At 39.4% G+C, this 19,878-nt stretch overlaps 1 protein-coding gene across 1 annotated transcript in view; it reads left to right on the top strand.

Moving 5' to 3' along the window:
* The window catches only part of si:ch211-243j20.2 (uridine-cytidine kinase-like 1), a 105,361-nt gene that overhangs the window by 7,685 nt on the left and 77,798 nt on the right, over window positions 1–19,878 (top strand). Inside the window, exons 2-3 of the mRNA XM_048597067.1 lie at window positions 13,027–13,226; window positions 15,966–16,072. Of these exons, the coding sequence (XP_048453024.1) occupies window positions 13,027–13,226; window positions 15,966–16,072 (307 nt within the window). The remainder of the gene's footprint in view (window positions 1–13,026; window positions 13,227–15,965; window positions 16,073–19,878) is intronic.

Raw genomic sequence — 19,878 nt, 5'->3', positions numbered from 1 at the left:
ACCCCAAGATCCCTCTGTTCTTCCACAGTACCCAGAAACAGTGTAAGACACTGGTGAGACCATAACTTGCAAATTGTGCACAGGTTCTGGTCACCACATTACAGGAAGGATATCATTGCTCTGGAGAGAGTTGTCAGGGCTGGAGAACTGTAGCTATGGGGAGAGACTGGAGAGGGTGGTTTGGAGGCTTACCTTGGAACAGAGAAGGCTGAGCAGTGACATGATTGAGATACACAAAATTGTGACAGGTAGAGATAGAGTAGACAGGAGGGACCTGTTTCTCTTAGCAGAGAGTTCAAAAACCAGGGTCATTGATACAAACTAAGTGGCAGAAGGATTAGAGGGGACATGATGAAAAGCTTTTCTTACGCAGACGGTGATTTGTTACACCTTAAATACTGTAAGCTGCTGCACAGCTATGAGCCATGTGCAGAAAGATGGGATTAGAAAACTATCTGGATGTCTTTGAATTGGCAGGGCTATGATAGGCCAAATGCTCCCCCTTCTGTGTTGTATCATTTCTATGGTCCTATGTTTTTATTTTGACATTCAAGATTTTTGTGTTTGGGGAAGCATTTCGAATTAGTTTAGGGCAAGTGTTATCGTGCTCTGAATATTTTGTCCATCTTACTTAATGCAGGTTTACACAGAAATATAGAAACACTGCATTGCAAATATATGAAATATGTTAGCCAGTCCGAATTTCATTAATTGTAGATTGCATCTACTGACACCCTGGAGCATGTGCAGTGAAATCTCTGAAACTAAATTTAGATTTAAATTTAAACTTAAACGATGATCAAAAACAAACAAAAAGAATGTAAAAATATATTGTTTTGGACAAGGTACATTTTTAGTAAAATTTTTCAAAGTAAAAAAAGTCAGATATGCACATATGTAGTCTACAGAAAAAAAGTGCGCAGTCTTAATTTATCATTGTTTTGTTGGTGTTGGCAGACACTTCATTAAGTGTAAGCCCTAAAGGTCACCCCGTCAATACTGTTTGTAAAACTAAGGAACATATGCCTCCAGTCCAGTGCAAGCTTCAACAAAGTTGTACACATCACAGATGCAATCTTGAAAAGAAGGAGCAAGTGTTATTGCCAGAGAGGTAAACCTACATTAGCACTGTTCAGAAACGATGCACTTAGTTGTTTCTTGGGTTGAAGAGTTAAACAATTACACTTTTATTCATGAGAGTTCAAAAGAATAACATGTGATCTTATTGAAACACACCAGTTTCTGAAGAGCTTGACAGGCTAGATGGTGAGAAGATGTTTCCACTCATGAAGAAATCTTGAACTGGGGACATCGTTGCGGAATTAAGGGAACACTCATTTAAAACTGAGAGGGTAGTGAATTCTGTACTCCAGAGGTTTCCAAACAGATCACTGAAAGTATTAAAAGAGGAGGTAGGTAGATTTTTGAAACACTGGGGACTTGACACCTATGCTGAACTGGCACAAAAGACAAGTTGAGGCCTGGGGTAGATCAGCCATAATCTCGTTGAATGGCAGTGCCGGTTTAAAGGATCAAATGGCCTAACAATGCTCCTGTTTTCTTATCTTCATTGAAGAAGGAGGAGCAATGGTAGTCCTTTGGAACATTGAGTTAAGGGCTAAATTATAAAGCAGAACTGAAAAGGTAATAATCTCCAGATTACTACCTGAGTCACTAGCTAATGGGTGCAGGATCAACAGGATTAAAAAGGTAAATGCATAGCTTATAGATTGGTTTGGGAGAAACAGGTTCAAATTCATGGGACATTGGTGCCAGTATGACGAAGGACGGAGCTTTTGCAATGGACAGGCTCCACTTGAATCATGCTGGGACCAGAGTCCTGACAAAGTGCATAACAACGGCTGTAGATAGGGTTTTAAACTAAATTGGGAGACATTGTTCAGCTGCATGGAAAATTATAAAATCAAAGACACAGGTGAAGGTAGAATTGCAGGTTATTGATGGGGTTGATTGTTAAAAGTAAGGCACAGTGTGTGAATGTCATATTGACCAGGGAACCATAAAAGTGTAGGGAAACTTGATAATAGAAGAAACTTAAAGGCTTTGTAGCTTAATGTGAGAAGCATTCAGAATAAGGTAGATAAACTGATCATGCAAATCAAAGTCACAAGGACTTTGAAATAACTCCACAGAGGCCAGTATCCCATCACCAAGACACCCTTTTATTTCAGGAGAGTCCGAGATACTGATGCAGCTCTTAGAATGAACAGGATGTCTGATACTACTGTTCTGCTTAGTCAGATAGGGCTCACGGGGGCTATTAATCTGGTCCAATCAGGGAACTCGTATTCTATGAGGTCCACATGGCTGACCTACAGACTTTAAACTAGTTAACGAGGCTCAGGCGAGATTATTGAAGTTTCCAGAACAAGTAACAGTACAGTGAGTATAGAAACGGTCAAGAATATAACTTCAGGCACAACAGATAAGGGACAACTATGAAAAGAAGGGTGGCCAGTGTGGGATGTTGTACTTAAATGAACACAGTATACAGCACAGGGTAAATGAGCTTGTAGCACAGATTGAAATTGGCAGGGATGATGTTGTGAGCAAAAAGGCCCTGATGGAAGTTATGTACATGCCTCAAAGCAGTAGTCAGGATCTGGGGTAGAAAATAAATGTCTTGTAAGAAAGGCAGTATAAGAATAATCATTGGGGACTTCAATATGCAGATGGACTGGGGAATAGAGGTTGGTAGGAGATCCCAAGAAAAGAAATTTGTGGAATGTCTACAAGATTTTTTGTTGGAGCTTGTGGTAGAGCCCTCCTAGGCTCTTCTGGACTAGGCAGTTCTGGATGTGTGTTATGAGGCAGAATTGATTTGGGAGCTTAAGGTGAAGGAACCCCTGAGGGCAGTGACCATAATATGATAGAATTCACCCTGTAGTTTGCAAGGGAGAAGCTTGAATCAGATTTAGTGGTATTACAATTGAGTAAAGTTAACTACAAAGGCACGAGGGAGGAGCTGAGGCCAGAATTAATTGGAAGGGCAGCCTAGCAGGGAAGATGGCGAGGCAGTTTCTTGAGGCACAGCAGAAATTCATGCCAAGGAATAAGAAGCTTACTAAGAGTAGGATGAGGGAACCATGGCTGACAAGTGAAGTCTGGGATAGCGTGAAAGCAAAAGAAAAAATACAATATGGTGGAGTTAGTGGTAAGCCAGAGGATTGGGAAGCTTTTAAAACTGAGCAGAGGAGAACTAAAAAGGCAAAAAGGAGGGAGAAGATGAAAAATAAGGGTAAGCTCACTAGTCATATCAAAGAGATTACAAGAGTTTTGTTTTAGATGTATGATAGATAAGAGAGAGGCAAGAACAGACGTTGGACTGCTGGAAAATGAGGCTGCAGAAGTAATAATGGAGAGCAAAGAAATGGCAGAGGAACTGAATAGGTGCTTTACATCAGCCTTCACGATGGAAGGCACTAGTAGCATACCAGAACTTCGAGAGTCAGGGAGCAGAGGTGACTATAATGGCCATCACTAAGGAGAAGGTGCTGGGGCTGAAAGTTCTGTGGGTGGATAAATCGCTCAGACTGGATGAGCTACACCCCTGGGTTCTGAAGGAGCTAGCTGAGGAAAATGTGGAGGCATAGATGATGATCTTTCAGAATTATTGGAGTCCGGGAGGGTTTTAGAGGACTGGAAAATGCCGAATGGGATACCCTGCTTAAGAAGGGAAGGGGACAGAAGTCAGGAAATTATAGGCCGGTTGGCATATTGAAGTAGGCTGAGTCAGCATGGCTTTATCAAGGGGAGGTCATGCCTGAAAAATCTGTTAGAATTCTTTGAAAAGGTAATGAGCAATTTAGACAAAGGAAAGTGTATTTGGATTTCTAGAAGGCCTTTGACAAGGTGTCATGCAGGAGGCTGCTTAAGTAAGATAAAAGCCCATGACAAGGTACTGGGATGGATAGAGAATTGGCTGATTGGCAGAAGGCAGAAAGTGGGGATAAAGGGATTTTCTTTTTCAGGATTGCAGCCTGTGTCTGTTGCAATTCCGTAGGGGTTTAATACATTCATGGGATGAGGGTGTCACTGGCTAGGCCAGCATTTATTGCCCATCCTAATTGCCCAGAGAGCGGATTATGAATCAACTGCATTGCTGTGGGTCTGGACTAACGAGTAAGCCAGACCAAATTCGGATGGTAGTTTCTTTCCCTAAAAGACGTTAGTTAGCCAGATCAGCAGTGGAATCTTGGTTGTCATTAATCTCTTATTTTCAGACTTTTATTAAATTCAAATTCCACTATCTGCCATGGCAAGATTCAAACCTGGGTCCTCAGAACATTACCAGGATCTTTTGGATTAATGATAATACCATTTGGCCATCGCCTCCCAACTATTCATGATCTAAACGTTAATGATCTAGACGAAGGAACTGAGGGCATTGATGCTTTGCTTGTAGATGAAGCAAAGAAAGGTGGAGGTGGAGGCAGGGAGACTGCAGAAGGACTTGGTAGGGTAGGAAAATGGGTAAAGAAGTGGTAGATGGAAAATGTAGGGCATAGGCGATTTTCTAAATGGAGAAAGACTTCGGAAATCTGAAGGGACTTCGGAGTGCTAGTTCAGGATTCTCTTAAGGTTAACATGCAGGTTCAGTTGGCAGTTAGGAAGACAAGTGCAATATTAGCATTTATTTCAAAAGGGCTAGAATACAAGAGCAGAAGTGTACTGAGTAAAAAGCAAAAAAACTGCAGATGCTGTAAATTAGAAACAAAAACAGAAATTGCTGCAGGTCTGGTAGCATCTGTGGAGAGAAATCACAATTAACGTTTTGGGGAAGTTCTGAGGAAGAGTCGCTTGACCCGAAACATTAACTCTGATTTCTCTCCACAGGTGCTGCCAGACCTGCTGAGCTTTTCCAGCAATTTTTGTTTTTGTTTCAGGAATGTGCTGAGGCTGTATAAGATTCTGGTCAGACTGCATTTGAAATATTGTGAGGCGTTTTGGGTCCCATATCTAAGTAAAGATATGCTGGTATTGGAGGGGCCCAGAGGAGGTTGACAAGAATGATCCTGGGGATAAAGAGATTGCCAAATGAGGGGTGATTGAGGACTCATTGGTACTTGATGGAGTTTAAAAGGATAAGGGGGGATCTCATTGAATTTTACAGAATACTGAGAGGCCTGGATAGAGTGGATGAGGAGAAGATGTTTCCGTTAGGAGAGACTAGGACTTGAGGGCACAGCCTCAGAGTGAAGGGACAACCCTTTAGAAGTGAGAAGAGGAGAAATTTCTTCAGCCAGAGAGTGGTGAATCTGTGGAATTTGTTACCACAGAAGGCTGTGGTGGCCAAGTCATGGAGGTGTATTTAAGACGGAGATAGGCTCTTGATTAAGGGGATCAAAGGTTATGAGGAGAAGGGATTGAAAAATATATCTGCCATGATGAATGACAGAGCAGACTCAATGGGTTGAATGGCCTAATTCTGCTCCCATATTTTATGTTTCTAAACTCTATTTAACAAGATCAGGCTGACCGCCTCAACATCACCTCCCTGAACGTTCCCCATTTCCCTTGATCTTTTGGTATTTGAAAAATTTACTGTTCATTGACTGGAATATGTTTGATAACTGAACGTCCATGCATTTCTGGGGAGAGAAGTCCACAGGCACACAACACTGACTGTTGATTCAATTATCCACGTTATTTTGGCCAGAATGTGTGATCAAAGGTTTGCTGCGTCAGCAGTGGATTTCTTTGCTTCTCAGTGGTACTTGTATGGGATCAGGTGCAGCTGCTACCTGGTTGTTAAGATAGTTTATAGTGACTAGCAGGAAATTTTGCTTTTAGATACTGCAATATCACTTGAAACCGCACTGTAACTTCTTTACTTAGAAATGCTGTTCTATGTTTCACATGATTTCACATTTTAATGGCGGACAATTGTAGATCACATGCAAGAACATGTCTGTGAATTCAAAATTCAGACCAGGGTTAAGCGAGGCTGTGTGGTAGCTCACATATTTTTTGCAGTTCATTTGACAGCAACTATTTATCTCATCAAAAGCAGCTGTTCCCTGTTGTCAGTATTAAGTGCCATCTAGATGCAAACTCTTTAATCTCTGTCATCACTGTACCAAAACTAAATTGACTATCACAGATAGACATGAACTATAGTTTGCAGATGACTGCAGTGTTATTTCCCACTCTGCACCAAATTTGCAAGCCACTTGTGATCTCTTTAATTTTGCATTTAAGGAACTTAGTCTAACCTTGAATGTTGCCAAAACAAAACTCCTGTCAACCCAAATCTTATTGGTCAATCATTCTACCACCCACTTGTGTTGAAGGAGAGACTCTGAAATATGTTGTGTAGCTTCTGTATCTTGGCAACCATCCATCTCAAACATCAGTAGGAATAGGAGATCGAACACCAAATCAGATGCTCCAGCTCCAGCTTCAAAAAACTATAACAGCGAGTGGTGACATCAAAGACCTCTGCAAATCAACAAAGTCCAAGTGTGCAGAACAATTGTTGTCTTCACACACTTGTATTGTATTGAGATCTGAACTATATGTCAGTAATACATAAGAGCTCTTGAGAAACTTTATCAGTGCCTCAGCCACTTCTGATTTAAAGGGAGGATTATGGAACACATACTGGTGGACTTCTTGAAGCTGTTTCACAAACATTAGCCAAAATTACTGTAAAATCAGCTTTTGACTGGATAACTACAGATTACAAAAAACATGTCCCCCATCAGGTCTTATTTTCTCTGCTCTCAAATGGCCAAAGTTCTAGGGAGGACAAAAAGAATGTTTCAGAAGTACTCTGGAGCTTTTGCTGAGGTGTAGCAGCTTAATATCTGGGAGCCACTTGTTACTCAAAATGGCAACAATTGTTAATGAAGCTGTCTTGCTTTGAGTCACAGCAATGAGGTAGAAAAGGAAAATAAAGGAACCAAATCCTGCATTGTGAATTTGACTACTACACGAGACATCCTCCTTCATTTGGCCAAAGATCTCTGGGTTGAAAATTGTTTGCTCAGTCACAAGACTCATGGCAGTAACTCGTGATGCTGAATAGGCGTCATCCTAGAATTGAAGGACGGAGTGATGATGATGTAAACTCATTAGGGGACCTCATTAGCACTGTGTAAACATTTGTCCTTTCAGTTTAAATTTCCATGTGTACTCCCCGTTGTTTTCTCTCTCCCACCATTTGCTTCTTCCTAAAGGAGAGGGCATTCTACCAAACTTAGTTTCTTTGGGGGATATTACTGAAGCAGTACAATAGGTTAATTCATTAGGATATTGTGCCCCAAAACACTTACATCTTAGTGTATTTTTTATCTTCTAAGTTTCTGAACATTTTATGAGAATGGAGAACTGAATTGTTTGTATTAGCAATTTTAAAGGTAGTGAAATTACATATGAATCAGTTTTTCGAAAGTTTATAGTCCAGAATGAGAAAAGGTTAGAAACAGGAAAAAATAGTGTACTAAAGTTTACAGTAATTACATTTCCATTATTAGTTATACTTGGAACAAAAACAAAGTTGCTGGAAAAGCTCAGCAGGTCTGGCAGCATGGGTCCAGTGCCCTTAGTTATACTTCACACTTTTTAATCATGAGGATATCTGAAATGTTGCAGGTGATATCAAAGCAAATAATCTTTTTATTTAAAATTTGAAACCTTGGCAGTTTGCTGCATTATGCTTCTTGGCTACCCAATGTTAGGTTGAGCAACGTAGGAGAGAAGTGTGGAAGTGGATTGGATAATGGAAAATGAATTTTGAACAAAAGAAGAACTCAGTTTCATTCTGAAATTTCTTTATGATACTTTGCTTCTGAGAAGTGGTTGTAGCTCAAGTAGCTAAGAAACACTTACCTCCATGACCGGTTCTGTTTCTCAGGACTTTGAAAAGACGGGTTTGTTGTGGTTAGATACAGATGCAATTTGGAGCATTTACCTTAAGAATTGTGGATTCTTTTGGGAGATTTGGCAGATTTCTCTACCAGGGTTCATTATATCAATGGAGTTGAAATTCATTGTGACAAATGACATTTGGTTCTGAGTCATTAAACTACATTCCAAATATCTTGAAAGTGTTATATATTTAATTCTTAAGTAAGTTGAGCAGGAATTATCAATGTTGCAATCATAAAATTTAGGAATGAGCCATTTGGCCCCTTGAACCTGCTCTGCAACATGAATAAATCATGGCACATCTGTGCCCTCAACCCTTTGTACTGGACCTGTACCATTGTTAATCTATCTAACTCAATCATAAAAATATTTAATCAACCGGCCTTCATTACTCTCTGGGTAGAAAATTCTACAGAGTAAAAATGTTTAGAGAAATAAATCCTCATCTTCATCTTAAACAAGGTCAGAAATCGCACAACTCCAGGAAATAGTCCAACAGGTTTATTGGAAAACACCAGCTTTTGGAGCGTAGTCCCATCATCAGGTGAAGTGAGAAAGAAGCACAGAATTTATAAGTAAAAGATCAAAGAGTCAGACAACTGATGATGTATTAAACAAACCTAAGATGCTGTTAAATATTTAATCAGATAGAAGGTTTTAATTGATTTTGTGCATATGTAAATCCACAACTTTCTTTCGAGTCACTGTCCTGTGTGTGTGTTTGAGTGAGAGAGAGGGACTCTTTGTTCACACTCTCTCATGCATACATATGCGCACACTCTCTCTCTCTCACATTCTCTCTCTCTCACACACACACACGCACTCTCTCTCTGTCCGCCTCACTTGCACAATGTCTTTCCCCCACACGTGCACACTCTCTCTGTGCCTCTCTCTCTGTCTGTCTCTCGCTCTCTCTCTCTCTGTCTGTGTCTTGCTCTCTCTCTGTCTCAGTCTTTCTCTCGCTGTCTCTGTCTCTCTTGCTTGCTTGCGCTCTCTCTCTTGCTCACTCGTTTTCTCACTCTCTCGCTCTCACACAGACATCTATGGGGTGAATTTGTATTTGCAGATATAGGCTATTTTGTTCAGAAAACACACAATCTATAGGCAGTCAGCCAATGTGGCATTTTATAAATTCCTACTTCAGAAATAAGACCAGCCTGACTCCAAACCAACACACAAACAGATTCTAAACAAGGCCTCACACCTCAAATACATTGTCTGACCCAAGTGTCACCTCTTGTTTACCCTGATAAAACCTTTAGTTCTCTCAGGGCAGTGAATTGAAAGAAATTTGGGAAGCTACATAAAGATATTAATCAATTAAAACCTTTTAACTGATTAAAAATAAACAGCATTTCAGGTTTGTTTAATAAATCCTCATCAGTCATGTGACCCTTGATATTTTACTTATAAAGTTTGTGTTCTGTGTACGTCTTTCTCACTTCACCTGATGAAGGGGCTATGCTCCAAAAGCTTGTGTTTTCAAATAAACCTGTTGGACTATATCCTCGTGTTGTGTGGTTTCTGACCTTGTCTGCCCCAGCCCAACATCATCTTAAACAGGAGACTTTTTTTTTCTAAATATGTTCCCGAGATCTGATTTCACTTACAAGAAAAAAAATCCTCTTAGCATCCATGCTGTCAAATCCCCTCAGGATTTTTATATTCTTATTTAAGTCTTCTGAACCCTAATGAGTATAAGCTCAATCTGTTCAACCTTCCCTCACAAGATTTTCCTCATAAGATTTTATCTCAGGAATTTGTCGAGCGAATCTTCTCTGAACTACAAAATTTAGTTATATCCTTTATCAAATAAGATCCACAAACTACATCAGTTGTGGTCCAATCAATGCTCTATACAATTTTAGCAGATCATCCCTACTTTTTTTATTTTCTGTTCCCCTTGGAATAACCAAGAACATTCTATTTATCTTTCTAATAACTTGCTGTACCTGCATACTAACTTTTTATGATTAATTTACAAAGATGCCCAGATCCTCCTTTTCTGCAGAGTTTTGCAATCTCTCTCTATTTAAATGCCATACTGTTTTTCTATTCTTTCTGCTAAAATGGACAAGTTCACGTTTTCCCACATTAAACTCCATCTTCAAAACTTAGCCCATACGCTTAACCTATCTATATTCCTTTTCATGCCCCCATGCCCTCTTCGAACTAAGTGTCCTACCTCTCTTTTTGTGTCATCAGTAAATTTCACAACCTTGTATTTGGTCCCTTCATCCAAGTTATTGATATGGATTGACGTAGAATGATTAAGGCCCCAGTACTGATCGCTGTGATACTAATGTAGTTACAGCTTATCAACCCAAAAATGAACCATTTACCCCTACTTGTTGTGAATTAGCCTATCCTCTATCCATGTTAATAATTACCCCTTATACCGTGAGCTCTGACTTTAAATAGTAACTTTAATGTAACACTTTATCAAATCCAATTAAACTATTTCCACGGCTTTCCATTCAACTGCATCGCTTGTCACTTCCCTTAAATAATTTTAATAAATTAGTCAAGGGTGATTTCATTTTCACAAAACCACGTAAACGCCTGAAAAATTGATTGTAGCATTTTCTTCATGACGGATGTTAGGCTAAGTTTCCTACTTTCTCGAATAGGGAAGTTACATTCACTAATTTTCTGTCTGATGGGACCCTTGCAGAGCCTTGAAAAATTAAAACAATTTGCAGCTACGATCTCAGCAACCACTTCTCTTAAGACCCTAGATGCATGCCATCAGGTCCTGGGGCCATGTCAGCCTCTATTCATCATCATCATTTTCTGAGTTCCTTTCCCTGCAATTGTAAATACTTTAAATTCCTCCCTCGCCATTCACCTCTTGAATGTACAGTTATTTGTGATCTCTGCAATGAAGACAGATACAGAAAATATTAATTTAATTCTTCCCAATTTCTGAGGCTTGCTGCTGAGGGCAGTAGTACTTGTTTTAGTTAACCTTCTTACATACTTAATTGAAATTCTTGCTATCTATTTTTATACTTCGAACTAGCTTTCTCTCTTCCACTTGTTAAACCCTTGTTAATTACCTTAATTTATGTTCAAAACATTTGTCTTAGGTCTACAGTTATCTTTGTCAAATTGGATGTGAAATCTAATTATAATATGATCACTGTTACCTAGAGACTCCTTTTAAGTATGAGGCCATTAATTAATCCTGTTCCATTGCACATGACCAGTTCTAAAATAGCCTTCTGTCTGGTTGGTGCGAAAGAAAATTGTCCAGATACACTCTGAACTCACCCTACTGACTATTTTTGTTAATCTGATTCATCCAATCTATATGTAGAGTATAAATCACCTATAATTATTGCTTAACATTTTGTTACAAACCCCCATTATTCTTTTCTTAAATACTCTATCCTATACTTTAGCTACTATAAGGGGATCTTAAAATACTGTCACATATGACTTCTTACCTTTTCTATTTCTTTTCTCCAGCCAAGTTTATTCAACATCTTAACCTTTAGAACAAAGTTTAGATCACTATTATACTAATGTTTCTGAATTACCAGAGTTAGCTCACCACGTTTTTTTAGCTTCCTGTTCTTCTGAAATGTCAAGAACCCTTAAATATTCAGTTCACAGCCTTGGCCACTTGCAGCCATGTCTATAATGGCTAGTGGGTATGACATATTTGTTTTGATTTGTACTGATAATTCACCCATTTAGATAAAGTGAGGATTTATTTAAAGAGGCTTGTTATGATAAAATGACACTGATCCAATAAAATGGTACAGTTTGCCGAGAAGCTTCTGTAATGCAACATTCATTTATATGAGTATTACAATAATAAGATGCATTTTTTTTAAGCAAAAACTAGAATGTAAGAAGCACAAATGCTGTTTAAAAGCAAAATCTTGCAAATACTAGAAATATGAAATAAAAACAACATACTGGAGAAACTCAGCAGCATCTGTCAAGAGAGAAACAGGCAACATCTCAGTCCAATATGTTTGTGTGTTGGTATGAACTCAGCTGATGCTATTACTGGATAGGTTAGATCCCAGACTGAAATATGGTTTGATAGACTTTTTTTTTATTTGACATGGTGGTCTTTCACTGCAACATAAGGTCAGGTGATGGCCTACTGCTATTAACACTAGAGACCTAGTTTTTGTTTCAGGAACCTGTGTTCAGATCCTGCCATGGCAGATAGAGGAATTTGAATTCAATAAAAATCTGAAATTAAGACACTCATGATGACCATAAATCACTGTTGTAAAAATTGCTCTGGTTCTCTAATGCCCGTTAGGGAAGGAAACTGCTGTCCTGACCTGTTCTGGCATACCTGTGACTCCAGATGCACAGCAATATGCTTGATTCTTAACTGCCTTCTGGACAGTTAGGGACATATAATAAATGCTGGCCTAGACAGTGATGCATACATCCTGTGAATGAATAAAAAATGCACACCATGCCACAGATTTAGCATTAACAAAAGAATGACGTCATTATGCAACAGAAAATAAGGTAATACTGCATAAACTGAGCTGTTTACATGTAACATAATTTGAAACACAAAATAAAAATATAATCCCATCTATACCCTCCTCATCATTTTGCAGTACTTAAATATGAGAGAGAGTTTACATCTCTATTACATCTATTGGTTTAACTTAACTCTTTCTTTCAGTTCCCAGTCTAGAGAGTCTGGAACCCATTCCTTAATTAATCGTACAAATGATCTTAGACTTTCTCAACTTTAAATAACCCCTTCAATGTTGTCTCCAAACATTTCTAGTCTGGAACACTGAGGTAACCTATTTCCTAACAGTTCTAAATGATCTCCTTTCTTTGGGAGAAACTAGTTCATACATCTAACTTCCGACAGCCCTCTGTGAGCTGAAAAAATGAGAGCTTTCCATACTATGGCTTTTTCCCAGAAGCAAAAAAAAATCAATTCTTGATCTTTCTAAATATAAAGCTCCTTAGTGTTTACTGTGTCTGTATTTGTAAACAGTGCCAGTGAAACAAATTCCCATTATCACCCCACGGCTCATACTGCCACACAGTACAGGTTTCCAAGACTAAATATGGAAAAAAGTTGAATATGTAATTACAAGAATAAGTGCGACTAACATACTACATCTCCTATCCTAGTGGTAGTGGGGAGGATTCCTTGGACAGTTTGTTTTCTCGGCTACCATTAACTCCATCACTTTCTCCACGGAAAAGAACAACAAGCCAAAGTAAATCTGAACCACCACTTCTGAGGACTAGCAAGCGCACCATCTACACTGCAGGGCGACCTCCCTGGTACAATGAGTCAGGAACTCCATTTAAAGAAGCATTTGTCATTGGTAAGTAATACCCAATATTTAACACAGTACTCATCGCGGTTAGAGTGAAATATGATTTAAACCTTGATAACAATAATGCATAATACAATGGAGCAAGTGAACAGGTGTAAGCCATTTGATCACATTCCGTATTTTGTCCAGATCATGGCTGTGTACCTCAACACCATTAACCTACTTTGGTTTCACATCCCATATTACCCTCGCCTAACCAAAATCCATCATCTCCATTTGAAATTTTCAATTGAACAAACTCCAAAAGCTTTTTGAGGGAGAGAATGTCAGATTTTGACTATTCATTGTGTTATGACTCACTTTGCGTAGTGTGCTGGAAATCAGGCTATTCCCAGAGTCTTCACAAAAGTTAAAGAACACTTAAAAAGCATGGAGTTCACCAATTTTACCTGACTTTCAGACCCAGGTTTCTCTAAAGTACAAGCATCGCTATTTATTACAAGTGATTAAACTGTTTACACAAGTAAACAGTTATAGAGCATTGACATATAAAAGTACAAAATAAAATACCAACACACACTCTTACGCAGGCAAGCAAACAGATAAGGTAAAATAGGCTGTGGACAGAGCGAGAAAGCTGGAAAGACAGTTCAGTTGTCTTTGTTCCCATGTGCTGATTTTGAGATGATCCTTATGACTCTTCCTTTGACCAGCATGTTGCTTCAGTTGAATTTCTACCTTTGCATCACTGATGAAAGACAAGGTGGTTGGTTTCCTTATTTTAAAAAAATAGTCTCTGACTTATCAGTTAACTGTCACAGCTTACAACAACTATTGCAGAAAAGGTAAATTGGTTTCTTTCAGACTTACTGACTGCAGAGAACAGAAAGACCACTCCTAAGTTGGGGAAGAACTGAACAGCTCTCTTTCTTTCTAACTTGTTCCCAGCTCCAAGACACACAGTTACCTGAGAACCAAATAACTCTAGTTGGCAGGCAAAGGCTCTTTGTCATTGGTCTATGGACTACAGACTAGTTATCGATTAACTTCTTGTCAGCAAAAGCTGCTCCAGTACAGTCCCCTTGGCTCCAAATTCTTTGCAAGCCATCTTCAATTTCTGCTTGTTCAAATTGTTGTTTGTGATTCCTGCAAATGCATGTCAGGTTATCTGCTTTCAAAACTGCAGACAATCTTTCAAATGCAGTTGTTTTTAAAACAACTATTTCTCATTCAGACTAGGTTTTCAAAACAAAAAACTTAAAAGGACACAGTCATAGAGTTATACAGCACAGAAACAGACCCTTTGGACTTACAAGTCCATGCTGAACATAATCCCAAACTAAACTAGTCCTACTTGCCTGCTCCTGGCCCATATCTCTCCAAACCGTTCCTATTCATGTACTTATTCAAATGTCTTTTAAACATCGTAACTGTGCCTGCATCTACCACTTGTTCAGGAGGTTCATTCCACATGCGAACCTTTGTGTAAAAAAAATTTGCTCTTAGTGCCTTTTTTAAATGTCTCTCCTCTCATCCTCATAATGTGCCCCCTAGTCTCAAAATACCCCGTCCTAGGGAAAAGATATCTACCATAAGCCTATCTATACCCTTCATGATTTTATAAATCTCTATAAGGTCATCTCTCAATCTCTTAGGCTGGGATTTTTTTCACTGGAGCGTATCTTCATTACTCAAACCTTCCATACCCGGCATCATTCTGGTAAATCTCTTCTGAAACCTCTCCAGCTTAATAATATTCTTTTAATATAACAGAGCGACCAGACTGGACACAGTATTCCAGATGACGCCTCACCAATGTCCTGTACAACCTCAACATGAATTCCCAATTCCTATACTTAAAGGACTGAGTAATTAAGGCAAGCATGCTAAACGAAAACAAAGTTGCTGGAAAAGCTCAGCAGGTCTGGCAGCATCTTTGGAGGAGAAAACAGAGTTAATGTTTCGGGTCCGGTGACCCTTCCTCAGATACGATGTTTAAAGTTTGATGTTACAGTTACAGTTACGATGTTTAAGAGACATTTGAATAAGTACATGAATAGGAACGGTTTGGAGAGATATGGGCTAGGAGCAGGCAAGTAGTTTAGTTTGGGATTATGTTCGGCATGGATTTGTTCTGAGGAAGGGTCACTGGACCCGAAGCGTTAACTCTGTTTTCTCCTCCACAGATGCTGCCAGACCTGCTGAGCTTTTCCAGCAACTTTGATTTTGTTCCTGATTTACAGCATCCGCAGTTCTTTTGTTTTTTATTAAGCATGCTAAACACCTTTTTAACCACACAAGTTCCATAACTTAGAAGAGGAAATAAAAGAAACAATATAATTTATTCCCACCTTTTACTAAAAATTAATGTCCATCTGTCCCCTGAAACCAACAACCAGTTTTGCTCTCCTGCTAGGTATATACCTCTTGAAGGTCTATTACCTGATTTGAAAGATGCAGTTCTGAGGAAGGGTCACTGGACTCGAAACATTAACTCTGTTTTTTCCTTCACAGATGCTGCCAGACCTGCTGAGCTTTTCTGGCAACTTTGTTTGTGTTCCTGATTTACAGCATCGGCGGTTCTTTTGGTTTTTATTTTGAAAGATGTAGTGCTGGCTAACTGTAACAAACAGAAAACCCACCTTTAAACTTCAGCTGAAATGTCATTCCTTTGGTTCATAATGCACTCCATTCCTGCATGACAATCACTCCTCATTCTGCCTCAGTATTCCCTCCCTCTCCATTTGGCAACCTTATAATATGCTTACAGCCATTTTTTCTTTCCAGGTTTGTGTGGAGGTAGCTCTTCAGGCAAAACTACAGTGGCTAACAAGATCATTGAGGCTTTAGATGTTCCTTGGGTGGTCCTGCTTTCCATGGATTCCTTCTATAAGGTAGCATAATTTTGCTTCCTATAGTGTGTATTGAATATGCTGTATGTATTCATTATTAAATATTTTGCTTTGCTATTTTTATGTTGCTATAAATGTATTCAGTAAAATGGCAAATGGAAGGATGAAAATTTCACAAATTTTGTTAAGAAAATGTATTAATCTATTGCCCTCAGTGGACATAGGATTTTCCATCTTAGATGGTTGCTGTATTTCTTAGATTGAAAATTACTTTAGTGTCAGAATTTTCTAATTTAGCCACATTGTTATTGCAGGAAGTTATCAATGCAGCAATGACTTTTCAAAGTGGGCTGTGCCAGTCCACGTCATTGGATATGTCTAAATGTAGCTGGTCAATCATTTCAATGATGTGCTTGCATCCCAGGCAGGTCCTAGAAACTATGAATAGGAGAGAAAGTGTGCTACTGGTGTACATCAACTCAATCTGCAATAAAACCAATGATTAGCTTGTTCAGGCCTTTTGATTGCATTCAAAAGCCTTTGTCTGATACTTATAACGGGAGAAGAATGGACTTACCTGTTGGCTCTAATTTTGCAATTGGTAGGAACGGGATTCGGGGGGATTGTTGGTGAGGGGGTGTAGAATTTCTTGAGACTGCTATGTCTACTACCTGCCACCTGAAACCATAGGATGAGATCCTGTTTCATTTTATATGCAACACGGTTCCTATGTCCATTGCAAGCAGAGGCACTTTGCACCCATTTGCCCCAAAGGGAATTCTTAAAATCTAGGTCTTTAACCTGTTTCCATACCACTGAAGTTCTGCTAATATTCTGTTGCAAGCAGCTAAGGAATAAGCATTATCGGGATACTGAGAGAGACAGCAGAGAGCAGCAGGGAAATTTACCATGGACAAAGAGGCTATGAACAGAGCACAGGGCTTGGGCTTACACTTATCTGGGAGAGAGAGTACAGAGCTACTCATGCTGCTACGGCTCCAGAATGCTGGGTTTAAAAACAAAAGTGTAATTTTGGACATGGGTGAGGATCATGCTTCTTTAGAAGAATGTAATGAAAGCCAAGCTTGTGGCACCACAATTGCCTAGCTGTACAGGTTGGGTATGGGGTGGGGGAGTGAAGAACACTGGATTTGCAATAAATGATTTGATAGGAAATCAGTGGCCATAAATGTGACTCAAGGATAGCATGTTGCCTCCCTGGTGCCAAACTCAAGGATGTCATAGAGTGGCTGCAGGACATTCTTTTAAGGAAGAGTCAAGCGCAAGAGGTGGTGGTCAATATTGGCAGTAACAACTTAGGTAGAGAGAGGGATGAGATCCTGAACATAGAATTTAGGGAGCTAGTTAAGAGACTGAAAGGCAAAATCTTTAAGGCAATAATCTCCACTTTCCTGCCTTTTCATTATAACATTTACTTCCCTCAGGGAGAGGAACCAGAATTAATGTTTCAGTCCAGTGACCCTTCAATAGAACTGAATTTTTCCAGTACTTCATTATTATTTCAAATTTTCAGCACGCACAGTTCTTTGTTTTATTACTCCTTTGATTAAAATCTGCCTATTTTAGCCTTGAATATACTTAACAACCCAGCCTCGACAGCTCTCTGCAGTAAAGAATTCCACAAATTCACTGCCTTCCGAGACAAGAAATTCCTCCTTAAAGGGGCAACGCCTTCTTCTTAGATCATTCTCTCTTGTCTTAGACTTTCCCACAAGGGCAAGCCGTTTCTCCAGATATACTTTGTTGAAATCCCCTGAAAAATTTTGTATGTTGCAATTAGGTTGCCTCTCATTCTTCTAAATTCCAATGAGTACAGAAAACATCCATTCCTTCAAGTCAAGAATACGCAACAGTGAGGGAGGTTGATAAAGTTGGAAGCTTGAGGCTTAGGAGAATTTCAGAATGCAGCAAAGGAGGACTGCTATAGTATTAAGAGTGTGAAATGAAAGGAATTTGTTAGGTGTGTACAAGAAAATTTTCTTATTCAGTACATGAAGGTACCTACTAGAGAAGGTGCAAAACTTGATTTTCTCTTGGGAAATAAGGCAGGGCAAGTGACTGAGGCATCAGTGGGGGAGCACTTTGGGGCCAGTGATCATAATTCTATTAGTTTTAAAATAGTGATGGAAATGGATAGACTGGATCTACATGCTAGAGTTCTATGTTGGAGGAAGGCCAATTTTGAGTATTAGGCAAGAACTTTCAAAAGTTGATTGGGGACAGATGTTCGCAGGTAAAGGGATAGATGGAAAGTGGGATGCTTTCAGAAATGAGATAATGAGAGTCAAGAGACAGCATGTTCCTGTTAGGCTTAAAGGGCAAGGCTGGTAGATGTAGGGGATACTGGATGATGAGAAAAATTGAGATTGTGGTCAAGAAAAAGAAGGAAGCATACGTTGGGTATAGACAGCAGGGATCAAGTGAATCCCTAGAAGAGTATAAGGTCAATAGGTGTATACTTAAAAGGGAAATCAGGAGGGCAAAGAGGGACATGAGATTGCTTTGGCAAATAGGGTTATGGAGAGTCCAAAGAGATTCTACAAATATATTGACAAAACAGTAACTAGGGAAAAAATATGCCCCTCAAAGATTAGCAACACCACGTGTGCGTAGAACCACAGGAGATGTGGGAGATATGAAAAGAGTATTTTGCATCAGTGTTTACTGTGGGGGAAAGAAAACAGCGATATCTTGAAAAACATCCGTATTACAGAGGAAGAGGTGCTGGATGCCTTAAAACGCATAAAGGGTGGATTTTGGATCATCTAGGACCTGATCAGGTGTACCCTAGAACTTTGTGGGAAGCTAGGGAAATGATTGCTGGGCCCCTTGCTGAGATATTTGTATCACTGATAGCCATGGGTGAGGCGCTGGATACATAACTGGCTCGAAGATAGGAGTCAGAGAATGGTGGTGGCAGGTTGCTTTTCGGACTGGAAGTCTGTGACCAGTAGTGGGCTGCAAGGATCGGTGCAAGGTCCAGTGCTTTTTGTCATTTATATAATTGATCTGGACGCGAATATAGGAGGTATGATTAGTAAGTTTGCAGATGACACAAAAATCGGTGGGGTCATGGACAGTGAAGAAGGTTACCTCAGGATACAACGGGACCTTGATCAGACGGCCAATGGATCAAGGAGTGGCAGATGGAGTTCAATTTAGATAAATATGAGGTACTGTATTTTGGTAAGGCAAATAAGGGCAGGACTTATATACTCAATGGTAAGGTCTTAGGGAGTGTAGCTGAACAAAGAGACCTTGAGGTGCAGGTTCATAGTTCCTTGAAAGTGGAATTGCAGGTAGACAAGATAGTGAAGAAGGCGTTTGATACGCTTGCCTTTATTGGTCAGTGCATTGAGTATAGGAGTTGGAAGGTCATGTTGTCATTGTACAGGACATTGATTGGGCCACTTTTAGAATACTGTGCGCAATTCTGGTCTCCCTGCTATAGTAAAGATGTTGTGAAACTTGAAAGGGTTCAGAAAAGATTTACAAGGATGTTTCCAGGTTTAGAGGGTTTGAACTATAGGAAGAGGCTGAAATTTCTTGATCATATTGAATGGTGGGGCATAATGGCCTACTCCTGTAGCTATTTTCTATGTTTTTAAAAGTTACTACATATTTTGCATTGTTTCTTCCATACAGATATTAGAGAGATTTTTAAGGAGAAGGTGGGTGGGTGAGTGAGGAGAGTATAGATTGGTGGCAATTGTAGGCTTGGGTTGCTCACAAGAAGTTCCCTAGTAAGGTGTATTTGTTGTGGATATTTAGCAAGGACTGTTGTAACTGTTATTTGATACTACTTTGTTAATTTAATTGCACAGTTA

Source organism: Rhincodon typus, chromosome 5 (assembly GCF_021869965.1).
Source record: "Rhincodon typus isolate 14 chromosome 5, sRhiTyp1.1, whole genome shotgun sequence".
Lineage (NCBI taxonomy): Eukaryota > Metazoa > Chordata > Chondrichthyes > Orectolobiformes > Rhincodontidae > Rhincodon > Rhincodon typus.
Note: the sequence above shows the minus strand (reverse complement) of the source record. Positions and strands in the feature narration are given on the sequence as shown.